Source organism: Cyrtonyx montezumae, unplaced genomic scaffold, assembly GCF_038088225.1.
Source record: "Cyrtonyx montezumae isolate F1298 unplaced genomic scaffold, pur_monq_1.0 scaffold_8, whole genome shotgun sequence".
In the NCBI taxonomy this organism is placed as follows: Eukaryota; Metazoa; Chordata; class Aves; order Galliformes; family Odontophoridae; genus Cyrtonyx; species Cyrtonyx montezumae.
The window spans coordinates 75,750,680-75,771,405 of NW_027072089.1; the positions used below are offsets into that span (position 1 = coordinate 75,750,680).

Sequence of the window (20,726 nt, forward strand, 5' to 3'; positions counted from 1 at the left end):
TCCTGTTACCTAGCACAGACTTCCATCCTCCAATTCATTTTGCTCTTCTGGTTGCTCATCACAGCCATCCCCACAGACTTCTCAAACTTTTCATTTTTTCTCTTGCCAGGCACTGGATTTTGAAAATAAGAACTTGTATATTCTAAAAGTGGAAGCCACCAATACTCATGTGGACCCTCGATTCCTCTACTTGGGGCCATTCAAGGATTCAGCCACAATCAGAATTCAAGTGGAGGATGTAGATGAACCCCCTGTGTTCAGCAGACCAGCATATATAATTGAAGTGAAAGAAGATGTTCCAATAAACAGTGTAATAGGAACAGTAACAGCGCAGGATCCAGATGCTGCCAAGAACCCTGTCAAGTAAGCACAGACTTTCAGCTCACTTTGAATTCTTTTACTGCTTTAATTTTGCCTTTTTTTTTTTCATGTGAGTACACACAAAGAAATCCCTTTTAAAAGGGTATGCTTATATATGGAGTAGCATAGATGGTAAATGATCTCTCTTGCTTGAGCATATCTGTGTATGTGCGATTGCATCTGCATGGCCCTTGCATCTTGAATTATATCCTAGCCTCTTCAGTAAATAACATTTGTGGTTATTTTTACCATGGGAGAGTTTACTGGGAAAGAACACTACAATGATGCTAATGTTCTCCTTCCTCCTCCAACATTTTCCAGTGCAGTGTGGTGCATCCTTTGGCTATATCACAGGGTAGTGATTCAGCAGCTCACTCTTCTCCCATCTATTCACATCTGCTTAACAAAGATCACATTTACCTACCATATACCACAAGCAGAAATGCCCTGAAAGCACTTTGGTTCACACATGGACTCTGTTCTCGCTTATATTAGTGTAAGGTTAGTGTGATACAAATCAGGCTCACGGATTTCATAAATTGCAGTTGCTATGACTCAGTAAATTAGTTGTAGAGGAAATGGAGTAAACACTAAGATTGGTGTAGCTAAACCTAAGCCTTCTTTTCTGTTTTTTTTTGTTTTTTTTTGTAAATTAAAAGTTTGATTGTTTCAGTACACCTGAAAACTGGAGTACTGGAGTACTTATATCATATTAGATAGAATATGAAAGAACTTCTAAATATCTGGGTGCTTTAATTGCTGCTGACAAGGAAGTAAGAGAGTAAGAGGAGGAAATGAAAAATACAGCAATATTAAATCCAGGTCAATTTTTAGCATGTCTCTAGGTTAGGCAGGTTGGAAATGCAATAGTGTATTTAGATCAAAGATAGAACAATATAGGCTTAATAAAAATCCAATCCATCAATGCTTTGTACATCTGCAAATAGCTATCTCTTATCAAGATGTTTTATGGTGCTTATGAAGCATGAGTAAGTTTTAAGCTCTTAGCTCATCTTGTGAGATGGGTAAATACTACCATCTTAATTTCCTAGAAGAAGAAACTTTCTGGCAGAAACTCTCTGTGTTTGAATGCCCTGCCCTGCACATGAATTCTTGCTCAAGACTAAGCCTTGTAATTTTAATTAAGGTTTGCTTTCATTTATATCACGACATGCAACAATTATAGGAAGTTCTGGATTAAAAGAGTGACTATAGTGACTTGAAGGGCAACATGGTGTTCGGCTGACTGTGGTGAGTTTCAGGGGAAGAATAAACACCATCTATAGCATGTCTTCATGGGTATGCTAGCATGAAGATGAAACACTGGCAGGCATAAAACCCAGGCAAGACCTTTCCAGTCTTCATACAAACACACTACTAGTAATGTGCAACAATGAGAGAGAGAAGAAGAAAAATAAGGAAGAGGTCAGAGGAAAGGAAGATATCACAGCATACAATAAATATGAAAATCAGTAAGAGGGAAAGGAAATCAGCAGCCTGTGAGATGTTATCTTGCAATAGATGTACGTAAGTTGCTCTGAAAGTAATACCTCTTCTTTATTTCTGTGGAAACTACATTAGATATAAAGAGCATAACACTGCTATTTGATAGAGCACATTCTCAGCTACAAAACACTGTTTTTCAACACAGTCAGCACCATCAGCTATGCATTTTCTTCAGCAATGAACAAGAAAGAGCCTGCATACTGTGTTCATAAAAATCTGCATCAGTGGAGGTGACCCACTGTTGGCTGTCTCCACTGCTGAAATGCACCACCCACAGCCTCACAATGCTCACTGTTTGGTCTCTGTAAATATTCAGCAAGTACTGATGAATGTCAATGACTGCAATTTTTTTCCTCATGGAAGAATTCAATGACACACCTTTGTTTCATAAGCACTTTCATGTCAGACTGCTCCTCTGCTGCCATCTGTCATATGGCAACAAACTGTAACAGAATGTTGATGGGAAGGTTCAGCCTCTACTGCCATGCCACAGACATTCACCTCTGTCGCAGCTGAGCAACATAATAAAGTAGGGGGCATTACTTTTGGAGCAGACCTCGTAATTTTATGGTGCTAACGCCTTGGATATCTCCTAGAATTTAGGATCAGAGGTTGAGTCTGCATCTTTTTGACAGGGTGATTTTTTTTTTCCATCATGCAATGGAGATGTTAAATCTGATTTTTGCTCTGAGCTTCAGGGAAGATGCAATTAGACTGTATATATATGGCTCGTCACTTGCTTGTCAATTTTCCTTGACAGTTAAAAATAAAATCTTTAGATACTTGATATTACAATGAAAGCCTTTCATTTTCTCCTCTACTTGAGTGAAGATTTCTCTTTTTAAACAAACTGAGTCCTAACTCTGTTAGATGAAAGCCCCTTTGATCTTCCATTAAAGGAAACCTTCACAATATCATTATGAAAATGCATTATGAAAAATTCACACACACATCCCTTCCTGACCCACAAATCTTCCTGACTCGCGGTTGCATTGAACGGCAAGCTGCTGAGCATCAGGAGACAGTGAAGCAATAGCCAAATATGAAGCAGATATCTGCCCTGGTTGAAAGAGTGCATCACCATCTGTGACCTGTGTATCACTAGAGCATCATTCCAGCTCTTACAAATTAGCCTTTCTTCTGTGTAACATTAAGGAAATACAGAAGTACACCAATAAATGTTTGGCTGTATTTGAATAACCATCCATGCCATGCATAGCAACATTCATAGACTCCTGATTAATTCTCCACTGTCCAGCTGTGCTATGAGAAAAGTTTTGCATTCAGCTTTTGCTTGATCTAAATAGAAATGATGTTATGAACCACTGCATACTGAAAAAAAACCCTAAAAATCAAAAAAAAGCTGCAACCAGCATTGCTGTATTGTACATCAGATCTCTGTAAATAGCTAGTCAAGTGTTTTTCTTTTTGCTATAGTAACTCTTTAGAGTCATAATGAAGTTCATCAGTCACTGGAGCTGTCCTCCTGCTGTGATTTGATTTACAAAAGTTTCTTAGATTAAAATGATCCGCAAACAAATGTAGGGCTTAATTTTGTTTGTATATTTTAATGACAACATATTTGCATGTGTTAGATTCTCTTGCCCCTTCTTCCTGCTATGTACAAGGAGAGAATGAGAATATATATAGATACCTTTTAACTTTCTAGCTTGTCAACTCCCCAAGGTTTGAAAGTGATGAGGTCCTGAAATCTGACAAATACGCACCAGTAATTTCATTAAATAAATGTAAAAATGAGTTTGATGTTGTCTGCTTAATTCTTACTGTGTTATGATCCATAAGTCAGAATCACCACCAGTTCTGCATAATTTAAGGTCCTTGACCAAAAGAGACTGGATTATACAAACTGAGAAACAGAACTGACAGTCTGGCTTATTAAAATCATCTTTGGAGACCAGGGTTAATGATATAATTAGAATATACTTTAACTGCATTGACCTTGTTTGTATTTTCTCTTGAATATGAAGAAATAAAATTAACATTTCATTAAGAAGCCGTTCTCTGGTTATTTTGTTTTTCTTTTTTTCTGAGTTTAACTTTCCTCTGCACAAACAACTGAATATACATTTGGTCTTACTAGGATTTACATTTTTAAATTCTTAATGTTTTGAAGAAGTCTTCAATGTATAAAGCTCCAGAACATTTTCTTTCATTTCACTCAGATACTGTATCACAGATGCAATTGAATATGGGCAATCTTACAAAGTAATGATAGTGATTACAATATGTCAAGGCATTAAAATCTTCTAAGGCTGAAAGATACGTTAAGTCCATTCATAATATGAAGCGTGCATGAAGGCATAATTGAAGAAAAAAAAAACAACAGTGGACAACTCATGCCTAACGCTAGATGCTTTCTTAAACATCTTGCTGAATAAGAGCCTGAAACATACTATTAGAGTTGGCTAGAATAGCTAATCTATGGAAAATTCTGGTATTTTCATTTCAAATAAGAATGAAAAATCTAGATGTACTGTGAAATGGAAATACTGAAGTATTTCAGCTGAAAGATATGGAAATGAGCTGCAGAATGTCTGAAAAATGACTGAATTCACAAAATACCAACATAATATCATAGAAAAGCCCGAATGAATGAAAGTTAAAATGAAATGTTTACCATATCAAATACTTACTTTGTCAAAGTATACGAGAGTCAAACTGCTTGGTACAAACTTGTTTCCATCAAACATTTCAGCTAAGTCAACAAATTCACGTGTAATATTTACATTTGGACAAAACTACACGGTTTGCCGGAGCTGTCCCGTCACTCAGTGCTGCCTATTCCGTACCTTCACAGATACTTTGTTCAAGCTGTCAGTAATGTTATAATGGTGCATTGAGAAACTAGGCTAGTGACACCAAAGTTGACTTCATACAGCTAAATTTTTTGTATCGTTAGTCAACTGACAGTGAAGAATAAGGACTGTATCCGATCATGAAAAACTAGTAGAGTGTGCCTATGCAAATACTACCAAATTAGTTTGCTCTGTGAGTACCCTTGAATTTCATTTTGTTGTTTCCATAGAAATTGAACATGTAAAAAGAAAGGCCATTTATTCTAAATAATTAATACTTACCATAATTTTAGGAAGGTGCATTTCACTAAATTCTCCTTTCAGAATAAGACCTGGTTTACTGGCTTTGGATATCATATCTCATTGTTTTCACTTGAAAAAAGAAACCACACAGTAACAAAATAATTAGCAGATCAGCATTTTCAATTTAAACTTTTCTTAAAACCACTTTTTGAGCTGGATGCTTCTATTTGCTCCTATCTGTGTGCAAGATCTTTCTCAGAAGTTAAGAAAACACACAGGTCCTGGGAAATCTGTGCAGAGTAAAGGACGTGACATGGAGCTGCTCCTAGAGTGGAAAAGGGAGTGAAGATTTTTCCTATGCCTCTGCCTTTCCCTCAGTTCTATAGTGACAATGAGCTCTGCCAGTCATTCTCCTGGCCCAGTTTTCATCTAATTGCAAACCAGCTCAGCTGTATCTCAGTTTTATCTTTGCCTAGACACAACAGTAGCTTCCTTGCCTCCACTGATGTGTCGATTAAGAAAGGATACTGGGCTTCATAAGGTTCTGTTCTGGATTGTACACCAGCACACACACAACTTGCAAAAAGAGCAGAATAATACAACTGTATTCCTGTTTCACCAACATCAGAAAAACATTTGTCAAAACATCCACTGTTTATGTGAAAACTTTCTCTCATGAGAGACAAATGAGGTGACAATATTTGGATTAGGACAGATGAACACTGTCCCATGAACTGGAGAGTTCTGCTTTTAAAGTTGGATTTGGTCCAGCAGGAAAAGAAAGAGTAAGATCAGACTATAAAATTGCACCTGTACTTGGATTATGAGCTCCAGAGCTTGTTATCATTTGTTTTCGCATTTGGATATCATCAAGTAGGGCTGAGCATGTTAGTTTTAATGAATTATAGGAAACCTTTAGGTGATATACATTGTGGAATAATGAATCTCTGTTTCATGCCAACTTGTTATTTTGGGGGCACTCTTTTTAAACCCTGGGAAGGGAAAGGCAGAAATGCATCCTGGCTATCAAATTTCCCATCAGAAATTATTTGGAATAGTTGGGATATAAAGCCATTAAAAAAGAGTTTGATAATGGGAAAGCCAACTCAGCCTGAAAAAAAAAAATCATATTTTTCAGGACACAGAGTTCACATTTCTCACAAAAAAACAAAGCTTTGATGATTCTCAGAGGTATGTAAATTCCACAGTAATCCATTTATTCAATGACAATGCCCCACCTTCTAAATCAAACCTCCAGTGTGCCATTATCCAGAAGCTCAGAACAAGCTCTTTGTGTGAATATATAAAGACACCGAAGGCTGAATTCAAAACAAAAGGCAACCCCATTTACTGGGTGTTTGATGTCTAGTCTTAGAAAATGGTTTAAGTACATAGAAAATAAATGGAAAACAATCTTCTAACATCTCTCTCTGAATTTGCAGGTATTCTGTAGATCGACACACTGATATGGACAGAGTATTCAACATCAACTCAGGAAATGGTTCAATATTTACTTCAAAAACTCTTGACCGGGAAACACTGCTATGGCACAACATTACAGTAATAGCAGCAGAGATCAGTAAGTCAAACCTAAATACCACTGCTGTCCCTGATGTAATGAACTTCGCCTTCTAACTGAGAGCGTGGAAAGCATGGCTGGACAGATGTCAGGATATATGGATAGGCTGCTCAATACTAATGAAGAAGTGGAAACTGAAAAATATGGTCTGCAGTTTTATGTTTACTAGGGAAGCAGTGCATGAAGAGGTAACAGCTGAGAAGGAAGGCAAGAATTCTATATTTTCAATTAGTAATTGCCACAGTGACTCAGTGAGTACCAAACAGTGGCTTAAGGTTAAACTGCATTCTTTGAATGACTTTGTTCTGATCCAGGCCGAATGGCAGGATGTTTTCTAGTAGGAGTGAGTTGCCTGGGCTGAGCTAGGTGCCCAAGTCTTAATCAGCTTTTTATTATTTCAATTTCCAACTCCTGTAGTAATTTTCCTTTTTTTTTTTTTTCATTCAGAACCCCTGGTTACAAACCTGTTTGTTGCTTAGTTTAGGACTGCTCAGAAAAAGTAATCTTGTGGTAACAGTAGTCATTTTTATTTTATGAACCGACATGCCAGTGATCTAGATAAAGCCATGCATGCTAGCCAGCCTTAATAAGTAAGCCTCTTTATTTTAGTGCACTACCTATGAACATAAGGCATACTACAGAATACAGTTCCATCCACCTTTGCAGAATCCCCATGAATATGCCAGAATTGTAGACAGATCATTTCTGGGACTGTCCCAGAGGTTAAACGGTTGTTTGGTTTTTTTTAAACATGATCTGAGAGAAACCTAAGTTCTACTTTCTCATTTTGAGTGCATGTGTGTGTGTATGGCTCACTCAGCTGCTGAATGCTGAGAAGAATGTAACTAAGAGGTACTTGACTTCAGTCTTCTTCACTCTGTAGGGTTTTGGTTTTTTTTTTGAAGCTGAAAACTGTCGTGATACATGTGATGCTAGTGAGGCAAGACAGATGGCCTTACATAAGACAGGGCACTAGGGCCTACAGGAATTATGTTTTTTTAAAATAGTTTTCTCTCTCTTTTGAAAGCTTGCACCTTTTTATGCCAGGTATGTGGTTTCTGCATACCAAACACTGACTTCTAGCTGACTGTTAGCCAGATGTTTGTGTTTCTGTTAAGTCTTTGAAGGAGTGGTCTAGTGTCAAGAGTTGTACGCTAGAGTCTGAGCTCCTGGATAGAAGAGAAGGAAAAAAATAAACACCTAAAAAAAGGAAAGAATAACAAGAAGCACACTTACTTTGATCCCAGTGGAACTGAAACAACATGCACTACAGCAAACTGTGTAGTATCTGAAAACCAAGTTGTATCTATATGAATTGATTTCAGTCCTTGCCTCCTTCCCTTAGGGCAGAGCTTTTACTGGGCCAAATGCTCTCAGATAAACCTTTTGAGTCTGAAACAAGTTTCTGCCTTAATTACAATTCCTCTTTAGTCTGAAACATTCCAGGCTGCAATAGCCTTCCCAGGATGTGCATCTCTGAGCCTAGACCAAATTTGGCCTAACTAGGGTAGGTGCCTTCCAAAGGCAATTTTCTTGGCTGAAAAGCAGCTACTACTGAAACAAGCCTTGGTCTGATCCAGGCTACCACACTAGTTTTAGTCTGAAGAGAGTAAACTGGAAAACACCACTGCTTAGTGCTCCTGGCTAGAACTAGACATTTCAAACAGGGCTACCTAAATCCCATTCTGCTAACATTAATTTCTCTCAGTGACACAACATCACTAATTCAGATTACTAAAGAAGTAATCTAAAGGAAGTATCCTTTAATCAAGGCAGGACGTGCACAAAGGGATGGATGCAAAAAAGTGGTGAAGTCATAAAGAGAAACCCCTTTCAGTGATGACTGTTCACAAGTTCATTTTACAGTATAGAACTAATGGAAATGCAGAAGTTGTTTTGTATTTAATTTTCTAAAATTATCAGTTAGTATAGATAGCTGCATTTTCTAATGCTCTCCTCCTGTTTCACTTGTATGAGCTGCAGTTGCTCAGCAGTCCTGAGAGTTATGCTCTGAATGTTGCAAACAAATCCTTCATGAAACACAAGGATCACTACATCTGCCACAATCAGAGGCAATCTGATAATGAAGCTCAGTGCACAGAGCTCCTGACTCACAGCTGCAGAATCACAGCTCACCAGAGACAGTTCTGAGACTGCTTTAAAATAAATACTCTTTACTTAACACTTAAAGGTAAATCAGGATCGGCAGGACACTGGAACAGCATTCTGAAAAAAAACAAAAACAACAATGTTTAGCAGTTGATAGTTAAACATAAAACATAATGCCACTAGAGAGATGGATTTCAAGCAGATCTGTCTGTTTCATACGGTGGAACTTTTTTTTTTTTTTGGAGATGGAGCTCAGTAGTAATTACAGGATAATGTAAAAAAAAAAATCTACTCCAGTTCATTTTCATAAATAATTTGAAAGAAGACCAAAAGGTCTTTATGATGTATAAACATATTTCAACTCATATTCCTATGAAATCAGAAAGGCCCCCATCCACAGAACATATTGGCTTTTATATAGCTTCTGTTTATTATACTCTCATTTTAAATTGTGAGGATCTTAAGCACCTCGAAGTAAAATGAAAATATGTATTTAATAGTTCAAGAAAGCAGGAAAAAAGACAATTGTAATTTTGGGGAGGAAAAGAAATACATTTGGCAATATATTTGAATTCGTTTTTTTAGAAAGGTATGCCCTTAAGAACAGTCTTGCAAGTAAATTCAAATGAGTAATTCTATTTCTGCCTATTATAAAAATTCAACATTTGTATTGATGTATTTTAGCATAAAATTCAGCCTAGTCTATGCTGCACGTAGATATTTTATACATTGGATGAATTTAGCCCAGTGGTTTATATTAGAATGTGTTTTATGCCTAACAGAATCATATTGACATCAATGGGACTGTGGAGCTTTAAAGTGCAGTATTTTGTCCAAATGACTGAGCTCTGTAATACGAATATGCAGTGCCAATTTTGGGGAATGCATTTTCAAATTTATAGAAGTTTGATAAATACAGTAATAGGGCTTTTATTAAAGCTTAACTCAACAAGCTACTATAATGACTGCTTGTAGAAGCATGCAAACTCATAGATCTGTATTTTATTCCACTGTTGTTTTTGTGGGGTTTTTTTCTTTTTACTTGGATCATAGATTAAAATATATTAATAAACTATGTTTATATGGGTTGGAAATGAATGTAGCAAAACTCAGTGCAAGTCCTCGTGAATGGGAGGAGGTGGGTATTTATTTTAAATAAATGTCATTTCAGTCCTACTCATTCCCTCAAGGATTTCATTCTTGCACTCCCACACGCTACCAAGCACTACAGTGGGTACGTCTAGGTGAGATGTCCTGGATCATTTTTGCAACATATGGAGGACATGGTACACTGATCGATTCTGGAAATATCTCTTGGTTTACTGTCGATTAGTGATGACAAATTTATTTGGGGGGAGGCCTTTTGCCTTTTAGGAGCTGATGGTAATTATGACGTGTCCTTTGGACTCAGATTTTGCCTGTTTCCTCCTTCATGCCTCTCAGACGAGGTTGCTGCCCATTGCCTCTCCTTCCTACTTTGAATATCTTTTTGAAGAAGATCTGTCTCCCCTGTTGTCCAACAGGAAAAGGAATAGTCTGCACAATGTGTTGCATTTCCAACCATTTTCATTTCTGTCTACGAGGTTAACAATACTTTTATCGCTACTTTATGCCCAGTAATATCCTTGTCAAATTCAATCTCTTGATCCTACCAAGTCCTTAAAGCCAAAAAGAAAAGAAAAAGAAGAAAAAAGCTTACATACAGAAATCTGTAGATTTTATATAGTGCTGGTGTGCTTCAGCCGATACATTTTAAAATCAACTCTAGAATATTAGCCAAATCAATCCACAGAAGATTAGAAAATGCCTGTGATCACAGCAGCAGTTATTATGTATGTATAGTAGTGATAATCGTGGTAGCTTAAGGAATTCTGTCATGAGATTTTCAGGGGAGGGAATATTGCCTCTTATAGGTGGAGAGGAAAAAAACAGCAACCCCATCTTCATGAATATTCAGTATTCCTGTCTCAGAGTTAAGGAAGGGAATATGTTCTGTGAATGTTGTTACCAGTAAGCAGGCTAATAAATATATATCATTTAATTCTGGTATAGTGTTTTATAGATATACATACATTCATAATCATGTTCTGAATGCCTAAAGTAACTGGCAAACCTTGAACTCCTACCCAGTGATAACTGTAATGTTTACACAGAATCAGAATATGATAATATAGCCCAGTTTTGTTATATTCATCTCATAATGTATTTTCCCAGTAATTAACAGAATATAATGAATGAAAAAGGAATAATGGCACTGAGCCCCTAATCTGTCCTTGTTTTATATACTGGGTCAGTAGCTGTGCTAAATAAAATCTGTGTGTGTTTTTTTTTCTGGTTTTATCATTTCAGACAACCCAAAACAAAGCAGCCGTGTCCCAGTGTTCATTAAGGTTCTGGATGTAAATGACAACGCTCCAGAGTTTGCCATGTTTTATGAGACCTTTGTCTGTGAAAATGCAAAGGCAGATCAGGTGTGTTTGTTTGCTTGTACTAAGAAAATATTCCAAATGAATTGCTTTTGCTACTTCTCTTCACCACCTCATCAAGAGATGCACCTTGCACTGCATCAGAGTGTCAGTTTAGCAAAATTAAACTGAACTGTGGCTGCACAGCGTCTGATTACACTTAGTATTCTTGCAGCTAATATGATACTATGTTTTACACTTGTTTTCAGTACTGTGCCTTGTTATCTCTGATTCATTTTCCCTCTGTGATTCTCTGCTATATTCAGGCACCTCCACTGTCTCCTTCAAAAACTGTTACAGGTCCTGTCTGTGAGATAATTATTTTCTCCCAGATAACTCTCACTCTACCAGTGCTATTACTAAATGGTTCAAAGTAGCAGATAATTTGGAAGGATCAGACAAACAATTCTAGAGACTTGGGATTTGGTTAGCCAGACTGGACTGTCTCATCTTCCATTTCTGCTGCCTGTCACGTGCAAAGCTTTCCTACCCAGCTGGAATGGCAGCAACCCAAACCTGCTGTGGAAGTCAACGCTACTTTCCTGCCAAATTTCAAATTCATTACGTTATTGGTTAATGGTACAGGATACAATAGCATGGTGATCTGAAACAGCATCAGGAGCACATGCATCGCTTTTGTTATGCTTACAATAGCAGCATCAGCTGCCTTAAAGCAACAACAAAAACAACAACAATGAAATCACTTTATAATCCTACAGTACATAAATAAGCATAAAGTCCACTGACATTGAAGATAATTTTGTTCTGATTGTTTCAGCTGATACAAACATTGAGTGCTGTTGATAAAGATGACTCTTACAATGGACACCAGTTTTCATTCTCCATAGCTCCAGAGGCAGCCAGCAGCTCAAACTTTACACTTCAGGACAACAGAGGTGAATTTCTAGAAAGACCTTTCTTTGTTATCTCACCCTTCCTTTCAGTCTTCAGGTGAAGATAAAACGTGTGCTTTATGATTCCAGACAACACAGCAGGGATTTTCACCCGAAAAACCAGATATAACCGGCATGAAACGAGTACCTACCTTTTGCCAGTGGTAATATCAGACAATGACTACCCTATCCAGAGCAGCACTGAAACGGTGACTATTCGGGTATGTGCTTGCGACCATCGAGGAAAGATGCTGTCCTGTAATGCAGAAGCCTTGATTCATCCTACTGGTCTTAGCACTGGGGCTCTCATTGCCATTCTTCTCTGTATCATTATATTACTTGGTAAGTGGTTCAGATGTATTCCGTTCTTTATGTGGTTGAAGTGGTTTTGAGCAGTTCAAACAGACACACAAAAGCCAAAAAAAAAAACCCCAAAAAAACCAACAAAAAACACCAAAGCACACGGAAAGCTTCTCAGTACTTTCAGAACAATCAAGAAATTCAAAAGGCTCACCTCAAAAGAAATGGTGCAAGGGGGCAAAACTTCCAGATCAAAGTGGTTGGTATCACAGATGTCAGTGACTTATTTTCCATTGCTGCAAGGTGGTTATACCAAGGCTAGAGTAAGAACAAAGCAGAGGCATCCATGTCTTATCTGACATTTATATTATTGTACTTCCTTCTCTGAGGGATGCTGGCGATATGGTGTACAGAATACATCCTACCTAATCTCAGCTGTCTAAAAGCTAGACGCATTCAAGCAAGATGAGACAGCTGGGCTGCTCCCTGTGCTCAATGGAAAGAGACAGGCACATTCAGAAAGCCATCCATTCCATCCCTTTATTGGAAGAGGATATCCACATGCTGAAGAGTGAATTTATCTCTTTCTGTTGACCTCAAAAGGAGTCCAGATAACTTAGTTTTAAACAATTATGCTCCCACGTCTAACCTAGGGGCAAACAAATGACACTTAGTGTTTCTGTTCCACTGGAGTAGGATGCTGAAATGGGGTGGCTACGAAAGCATTCTGACATCTCAATGTTCTCAATGCATCTCAATGCCTGGCTACAGCATTTACAGGTGGTCAGATTTTTATTTATTGATTTATTTATTTATTGAAAGATAAAGCAAGTCTGCATCACCACTCATGTTCCTTTCATGCAGATTCCACTCTTCTTGATCAGCAAAACTGAGATGTGTCCATCAGCCCTTAGATGTAACCTACTAATCTGTGGAGAACTGTGCAATAGACTGCAGTCAGTCCTCAGGGAGACTTTATTAGTCACCATTAGCAGCTGACCGGAAAAGAAAGGACTCAGACCAATGTCATACCACTAGGGTCAAGCAGGGGAGAAGAAATTCCCTAGCAATTCCACTTGTTTTTACTACGCTTGTATCTTCCTCAGACATGCTCATCACCATATGCTGATCACCCTGAGCGTTACTATTGACAAATGTTTTCTCCCTCCAGTGATGAGTCAAAGACCATATTGTGACCATCAACAATATAATCATGGCTGGCACAGATAAGCACTATCATCTCTTCAGAAAAGATTCATACAAAAACAATCTGAACCTTAATTTGCCATTAAATTTATTTTTCAAAACGTGATATCATGGCCTTTAAGGGTTGAGCTCACTTTGTATCAAGTTCCTTTCCAGAAAAAGAAATCAATCTAATGCCACAGATAGTCTTGCACTAGTTAATACAACTGTGCTCATTAATATCAATCTGACATTAAACGATTTCCTGTTTTATGTCAATCGAAAATAATTGATTCTGTGTGCTAAGCAGCACTTTATGTCAATTACTGCTCACGCCACCATGCACCATAAGCAGATTTTCAATTAACTCAGCTATATAATTTTCTATTTTCAGGCTGGTTGCAAGGTTTGCATGTGCAATCACTACTGAGTGAAAAACAATACTCTAGGCAGACCTGAACCACAACTCAAAGTTTAGCAGCAACAAAAAAAGCCTGTAAAGTGCTGGGTTTATTTTCAGATTGAGTAGGCCCAGTGGCTTATCAGGAGGCCACAAATACTGCTACAAACTGGCATACTTTTAAAGGTGATGTACTTTAACGTACAACATCTAATGTTGAGTTGTTTTCACTTTGGTTCTTTCTTTTTTTTTTTTTTTGCCTACAAGTTCAGTGCAAAATAAGAAAATCCAAGTATCAGATATGACATAATTATCAAGTATAATTCTAGAATATCCTGTATAACACATTTTTTGTCACTAATGAAATACTTTAGAGACTCTTCGATGTAAAAACTATCAATCCTACGCTTTCTCAGATAATTATGAGTCCTCTAATAGAAGCACATTCAAAATTGACACTGTTTTTCAAGTTCTTTAAAGTTTACTCCAGCTATCTGTTTTCTCTAACATAGATCTTTTCCTAGCCCTCCTATATAGGATCACAGCTTCATGTTCATAGGGAGAAGAGTTCTCCCTTATTGCACAGCCATACAAAAGAGGGTTACTCAAACTAGAGTCTTTATGTGACAGCAGAAGTAAATCATCACTGGGATAAGAACCCAAAGTTTTTGCCATCTGAACCATTCTTGCTTTTTCAGTTTCTCCACCTTAATTATTTCCTTTTGACTCCTATTAACAGACTTTCTTTCTTAAAATATTTCTACGGTAAATATACAGTAAGAATTAGCATATTTTCCTACTCCAAACTATCATACTGGAATGCCTCTACAGACAACAGAGAGAAAAAGTACAAGACTCTTTTGCAAAATGTTAGAGCATACCTAACATCTAGATCTAAGCCATTCTCCATGGAAGCCCATCATTAAAAACAGACAAAAAAAAAAAATAACAACAACAAAAACACAAAGAGGGACAACAAAAACACAAAGAGGGACTAAAAAACATAGATTTTTGTCTGCCAGGAGACACTACATTTCAATGGAATAAAATTTTGTTTTGGGGATGTCCTCAGTCTTTAACAGTGCTCTTAACAGGGTTACAATCAAGGAAGGGACTGAAAAAAAGGAGTCTGTTACCGTGCTTTGACTCACACACTATTTTAGAAATACAGTTTTAGAAATACAGCTGACATGAAAGATAACTTTGATCTACCTTATCGTCTCATATCAATGAGCTTAGGCATTTTCTGATTTGTTTTGCTTTGCTCTGAGAGAACTATAAAGACAGCAAGATCTGTCTTTTTTTTTCTCCGAGTTTGCACAGCAGAGATGAAATATTGGGCACTGTGGACTTGAGACTACCAAGTAGTAATACATCCCTGCTTCTTGCTGCTGTTCATTTGTAAATACTGGGTCATTTACCATCTGAAAGTAGAATCCAGCTAAGAAATCTGAAATCAACTTCTAAAAGAAATAAAATGTCGAACACATCACCTCCTGTCCTCTGTGTATACTTCTCCAGGGACCACTATTGAGTGGAACTGTTTAGGTTTGGATCAGGGCCTTTGAAATAATTCCTGTCTTCTGAATAAATTATATATATACACACACATTAGAAGGAAAAGTATAAAATATCTTTTGTGAAACATAATCCTTCGGCAGATTTAATAAAAACACTGCCATATGGCAGTATCTCATATGTCACCGGCTTTAAGCTATATACTTTATAAGGCAAACTATACACTTTAAAACATGGTATCCATTGTAAAAGCTTGCCAGGAAAGTTAATAAAATAAACTTGGACTTCGAGTGGGTTGAGAATCCATCCCATATCCTAAACTATTCCACAGAAGGAAAGACTTGAAGTTCAGCTTTACTAACCTTTTATTAAAGGCCAGTAGATACTAGTCTTGTCCTTAGCACAAGTTTCATCTCATCCTAGATGTTCAAGGTATACAGCACGTATATAACATGTTTTGGTGCAAGTGTTTCTCCCTTCCCGGCTCTCATGGAACTATTTTTGTCCTCCAAGCAACAGAGTTGCTATCCAATTCTGGGTAAAAATAGGCCTGCTGACAAGAACACGCTGCTCAGCTTCTTACCCGCCTGACATCTCCTTTGTCTGCTGCACACTCATGCCACAACATCTTTCACAGTGTTCACAAGCAGAAGAAGCATAGTCTAAAAACCTGACATGCACATTTGCAGTTTTGCAAAACAACTTCTAAAACTTAGAATTTAAGCCCTAGCTCAGCACTTCATCTGGGTTTTAATGGATTTGGGGGATTAACTTTTCCCTTCCTCTCTCCCTTGCTTTTGTTTCCAGTTACAGTGGTGTTGTTTGCAGCACTGAGACGGCAAAGGAAAAAAGAGCCTTTGATTATTTCCAAAGAAGACATCAGAGACAACATTGTCAGTTATAATGATGAAGGTGGTGGAGAGGAAGACACCCAGGCATTTGATATCGGCACGCTGAGGAATCCCGAAGCCATAGATGATAATAAATTACGCAGAGACATTGTGCCAGAAACGCTTTTCATGCCACGGCGGACTGCAACAGCCCGAGATAACACGGATGTCAGAGATTTCATTAACCAAAGGTTAAAGGAGAATGATACAGACCCAGCAGCCCCCCCATATGACTCGTTAGCGACCTACGCATACGAAGGTAATGGTTCTGTGGCAGAGTCCCTCAGCTCCTTGGAGTCGGTGACTACAGATGGAGACCAGGACTATGATTACCTCAGTGACTGGGGACCACGGTTTAAAAAGTTGGCAGATATGTATGGCTCAATGGACAGTGACAAAGACTCTTAATATGTTGCCTTTTTTTTCCCTCCCTCATTTTCAGAAACAGCATTGAGATACGTGAAGTGGCTATTTCTTTCTATTTCTCCACAGCTCTGTGAAAGGGTTCTCTGTTCGAAACGGTTCCAGTTGTCTAATGACTGCAGTCTGTGTGGATCAGCTGTCAGAAAACTTTTTCTAGTATCATTTTATGAGCTTCCAAGAGGCAAAGTTCTTATTTTTAGGGCATCCAAGTTTATCAAGCCAACCTTACAGGCACGGCACAGCAGTGGTGGAGGGGAAAAAAAAAGATCAGATGGGGAGCAATATTTTTACTTGTTCTGCTTATACTGTAAATTGGAGTATATTACTGTTTAAGCTCACTTGCTCTTTTTACTTGTATTCAGATTATTCAGCTCAGACGACTGCTCTGTTGATTGTGTATTGCACAACCCAATGTAATGAGGTACCCTAGTTTAACCTATGTATTATAGTCAAAAGTAGTGGTGATGGAATGAAGGTTTATTATACAAAGTAGAGTCAGCTGAGAAAAAAACCATCCAATGCATTTTACTCATGAGGAGGTTAGAGAGGCCTAACAGACATTTAAATCTAAGTGTCTTTTCAGAACTTGCCATTTCCCCCAGTGTACTGAATCATATTAACACACATATATATAGTTCATTGACTGCTATGTATATATTCTTCTGACCTAGCGTTGCTGGAGAGATGTGAGTGCATGCGTGTGTGTGCAGTCAGTACCCCCAATATCTTGTTCTTAGATGGCTTCTAGGAACCTAGGCTCCATATTAGACCATGGCTCTGAGGAAGGAACAGGCTTTTCTTTGTACTTGTGATGGGTTGAACATGCACATGAAGGCCACTGTGCTGGGGAGGCAGGAGTCTGACTTTTCTACTTCTGCTTGTTCCCAAGTGTAGGAGCGCTGTTGTAGCCCCAGGGTGACCACTACCCATTGAGAACTAACTGCAGAGGAGGAAGGAGAGCTTTTACATCCTGAACTCCCCTGGCTGCAGCCCATGGTGGCTTCTCACTGACTCTCAGCCCAGTTTTGCTATCTGTAAAGTAGGGAAATAATGCCTACCTCATCAGGATGTTGCAAGAATTAGATAAGTCACTTGGAAAATGCTTTACAGATGGAAAATGCTGGCATTCTGACAGAGGAAGTTCTTATGCTTTTTTGCATTTTTTTTTATTTCCCCCTTCAGATTCAAGCCCTGAATGCACAAATAAGCAAAAATCAATTGTCATTCTAGTGGACTGAAAAGCAGGGTATATAACTTCAGTGGGTTTTTTTAATTATTTTTTTTTCTTTTAATAAACTACTCAGCCAGCGTTGTTAAAGACTTCACCAGAAGGTGACATTTTAATCACAAGTCTCTCTGTGGGTGTGCTTATCTGCATTGCCAAGCTAAGTAATTTTTGTCCAGTGGTGGGAGAGGGGGGAGATGTCATAGTCTCAAGCCAGAACAATTTCCTCTACAGCCTGTGTACCGTTCACTCTTTCTGTTGGTTTGTCAAACCTAAACTGTGGCTGTTCTTTAAGTAAAGTCATCTGGGAGAGGCTAGATGGAAAATCCCCAAAGCAGTACCCATCAGACATATCCAATTCCAGGAGCTGAAAGCCCCTGTGGGTCCCAAAACAGGGACATGGCCTAAAGCAGATTGATGGGGGAAGGTGGTTTTTTCATTTTTTTAATATACCCCATAAATAACTGATCTCACGTATTTAATTTTGAAATGGTATTTAATACTAGAATTACAGGAACAGATCTATTTCCTTCCTCCTTCCCCCTCAAATCTTTAGTGAATCAATTTGAAAACTTAAACAGCTCCAATTTACTCTAAAAATAAAGAGACGAGGGAAAAAAGTTAATAAATAGAAAAATTAAAAGGGATTAAAAATTAATCCCTGGAATTCATTACTTTCAGAGAAACAAATAAAGAGAGTGGTAAGATTCCACAGTTTTAGACACATCCATGCATGATGACAGAAATTCTGGTTTTGAGGGCCCACTTGCAGCTCAGAGAAGGAGAAAATTGATCTGCACTGCCCAGCAGTGTTGGGAAGGACACTTCTGCAGTGGGAAGCACTACAGTGTGCAGGTTGAAGGGAAAGGCAGCTGGTGGTTTATAGGTGCCCAGCATTGTAGCTCAGTTGAGTTTCAGAGCAGGGAAGTTCAAGATTTCAGAAGAAGCTGAGCACCCAGCCTGTCGTGGGTTAGGTGCCCACTCCAGCACATGGTGGGGCTGAACCTGGTGTGCCCATATGATGGCAGTGACACAGCTAGGCCTTTCTCATATTCTCCTCAGTTCTACTCCACAATATGAGATTATAAAAGCCTGACTGGAAATCAAAGCATCCAGTAGGCAACCTGCCCAAAACCTGGTTCAGGCAGAGGAGTGGGATCGCCTCGTTCCTCAATGGCTTTCAGACACTTGGGATGAGAACCAGGTGCTCAGCAGCACCTGCTTCATGCTCTTCTGTGTGAGCCACTCTCCTCCTGCAGTTCCTGCACATGCTGTGCCCTTCAGGGGACCCTCTTGCCACAGGCTTGCCCCTCACCCATCTCTGCGTGGGGCTGCCTGCAGCAAATTACAAACTCAGAGTACAGCTGGATGCTGAGAACCAGTCAATGAATCCTAACCCTCCTCAGACCATTGCGGACAGCAAAGATGGCTGCCAGATGGCCTGTGGGTTCACAGGCATTGGGCCCCACTAGCCACCTTGTACTCAATAGGGAGAGGGGGCTGTTGTCACATAGCTGAAGGCAGCCCAAGAAGTAAGCAGCCTGCCCACAGCTGGGATGATGTGGTCCCCTCATGGAAACTGCCTGAGTCAGTTCTTGAGGAGGCTAACATGATAGGAGGACCACTCACCTCCTTGTAGCTACTGAACTACGTCAGTACAGCAGCTCGGTCTGATTTGGAGACTGTTAATGACAGTTCAACCCCAAGTTTGTTGTTGTTTTTTTTTCCCTCACCTCCTTTTTTTTCAATTTTTTCTTTTTTTTCCTGTTGAAAGCTGGCTCTATCTTGTCCATTGAGTGACCCAACATATAATAGAGAGGCTGCTCATGACTATTGTGTAAATGTATAATATATAAAATTATGTAATGTCACCACAGATATACTGTCTCAATAGCAAATGGATTCTCCTAGGATAACTCAAGGCAAATTCACATCCAAATTATTTATTATCCATCCAGGTTTTAGGGCCTGTTTTTTTTTTCCTGTGAATTAGACTTAGCATCTCTCTCACAAGAAGAATTTAATTGTTTTTTCCTCTTGCTTGGCAGTACCACAAAGTGCAATTTATAGAATCAGTACTGCATATTAAATCTTGAAAGTGCCATATTGCAGTGAATACAAAACTTTGCAGTAGTGTTTTCTTTGCACCTTGTTGCATGTTGGTGTGCTAGATGATAGAAATGAGTATTTAACAGTACTTTCACACTGCTAGAATTGCCATTTATAGATAAGCAAATGTTAGATTAGGGGTTATGAGGTGAGTTTCAGGGCTGTTTTAAGCCTGCTGTTCTTAGAACCACACCCATTTGAAGAGAATAAACATTATAAGCAAATTTAGCTAAGCCAGGCAGAGATGAGCAAGGAAGTTGGCTTTTCATTTGGAAAAGTGTCTGTTCTAAAAACAGGGAAGCTATTAAAAGCTACCAAGGAACTCAGTGGAGTTAACATGAAATAGAGACCTGCTTACATGGGGGACATTTCCAGCCGTGCTGTTGCAGAACAATAACATCTCCATGCTTGAAAGGGAATAAGGTTTCTAGTATAGCTATTCCATCCCAACTCCCAGAGCAGCTACTGTATTCTGTAAAATGGATTTTTACTCAGGATGATTGTTTCATGTTAAGAATCAGTCTACCCCACAGCAGCAACAGTATGAGGAGATGCAGCAAACCAGATGTACCGAGACATGCTGCCAACACATTTGTGCCAGAACATCTCCCTTATTAGACCAGCCTATGGAGAACAGCCAAGACAGAAACTTGCAGCAAGTCCTGAACAAGGGAATTTGAGGGTTTCCTGAAGGCTCAGCTGGCA

General features: G+C 38.7%; 1 protein-coding gene across 1 annotated transcript in view; it reads left to right on the plus strand.

The window, feature by feature from the left end:
- The window catches only part of LOC136059061 (cadherin-6), a 98,427-nt gene extending 79,427 nt beyond the window's left edge, over positions 1 to 19,000 (plus strand). Inside the window, exons 7-12 of the mRNA XM_065752958.1 lie at positions 110 to 363; positions 6,368 to 6,504; positions 10,963 to 11,084; positions 11,857 to 11,974; positions 12,062 to 12,313; positions 16,182 to 19,000. Of these exons, the coding sequence (XP_065609030.1) occupies positions 110 to 363; positions 6,368 to 6,504; positions 10,963 to 11,084; positions 11,857 to 11,974; positions 12,062 to 12,313; positions 16,182 to 16,672 (1,374 nt within the window). The 3' untranslated portion in view covers positions 16,673 to 19,000. The remainder of the gene's footprint in view (positions 1 to 109; positions 364 to 6,367; positions 6,505 to 10,962; positions 11,085 to 11,856; positions 11,975 to 12,061; positions 12,314 to 16,181) is intronic.
- Positions 19,001 to 20,726: the final 1,726 nt, after the last annotated feature.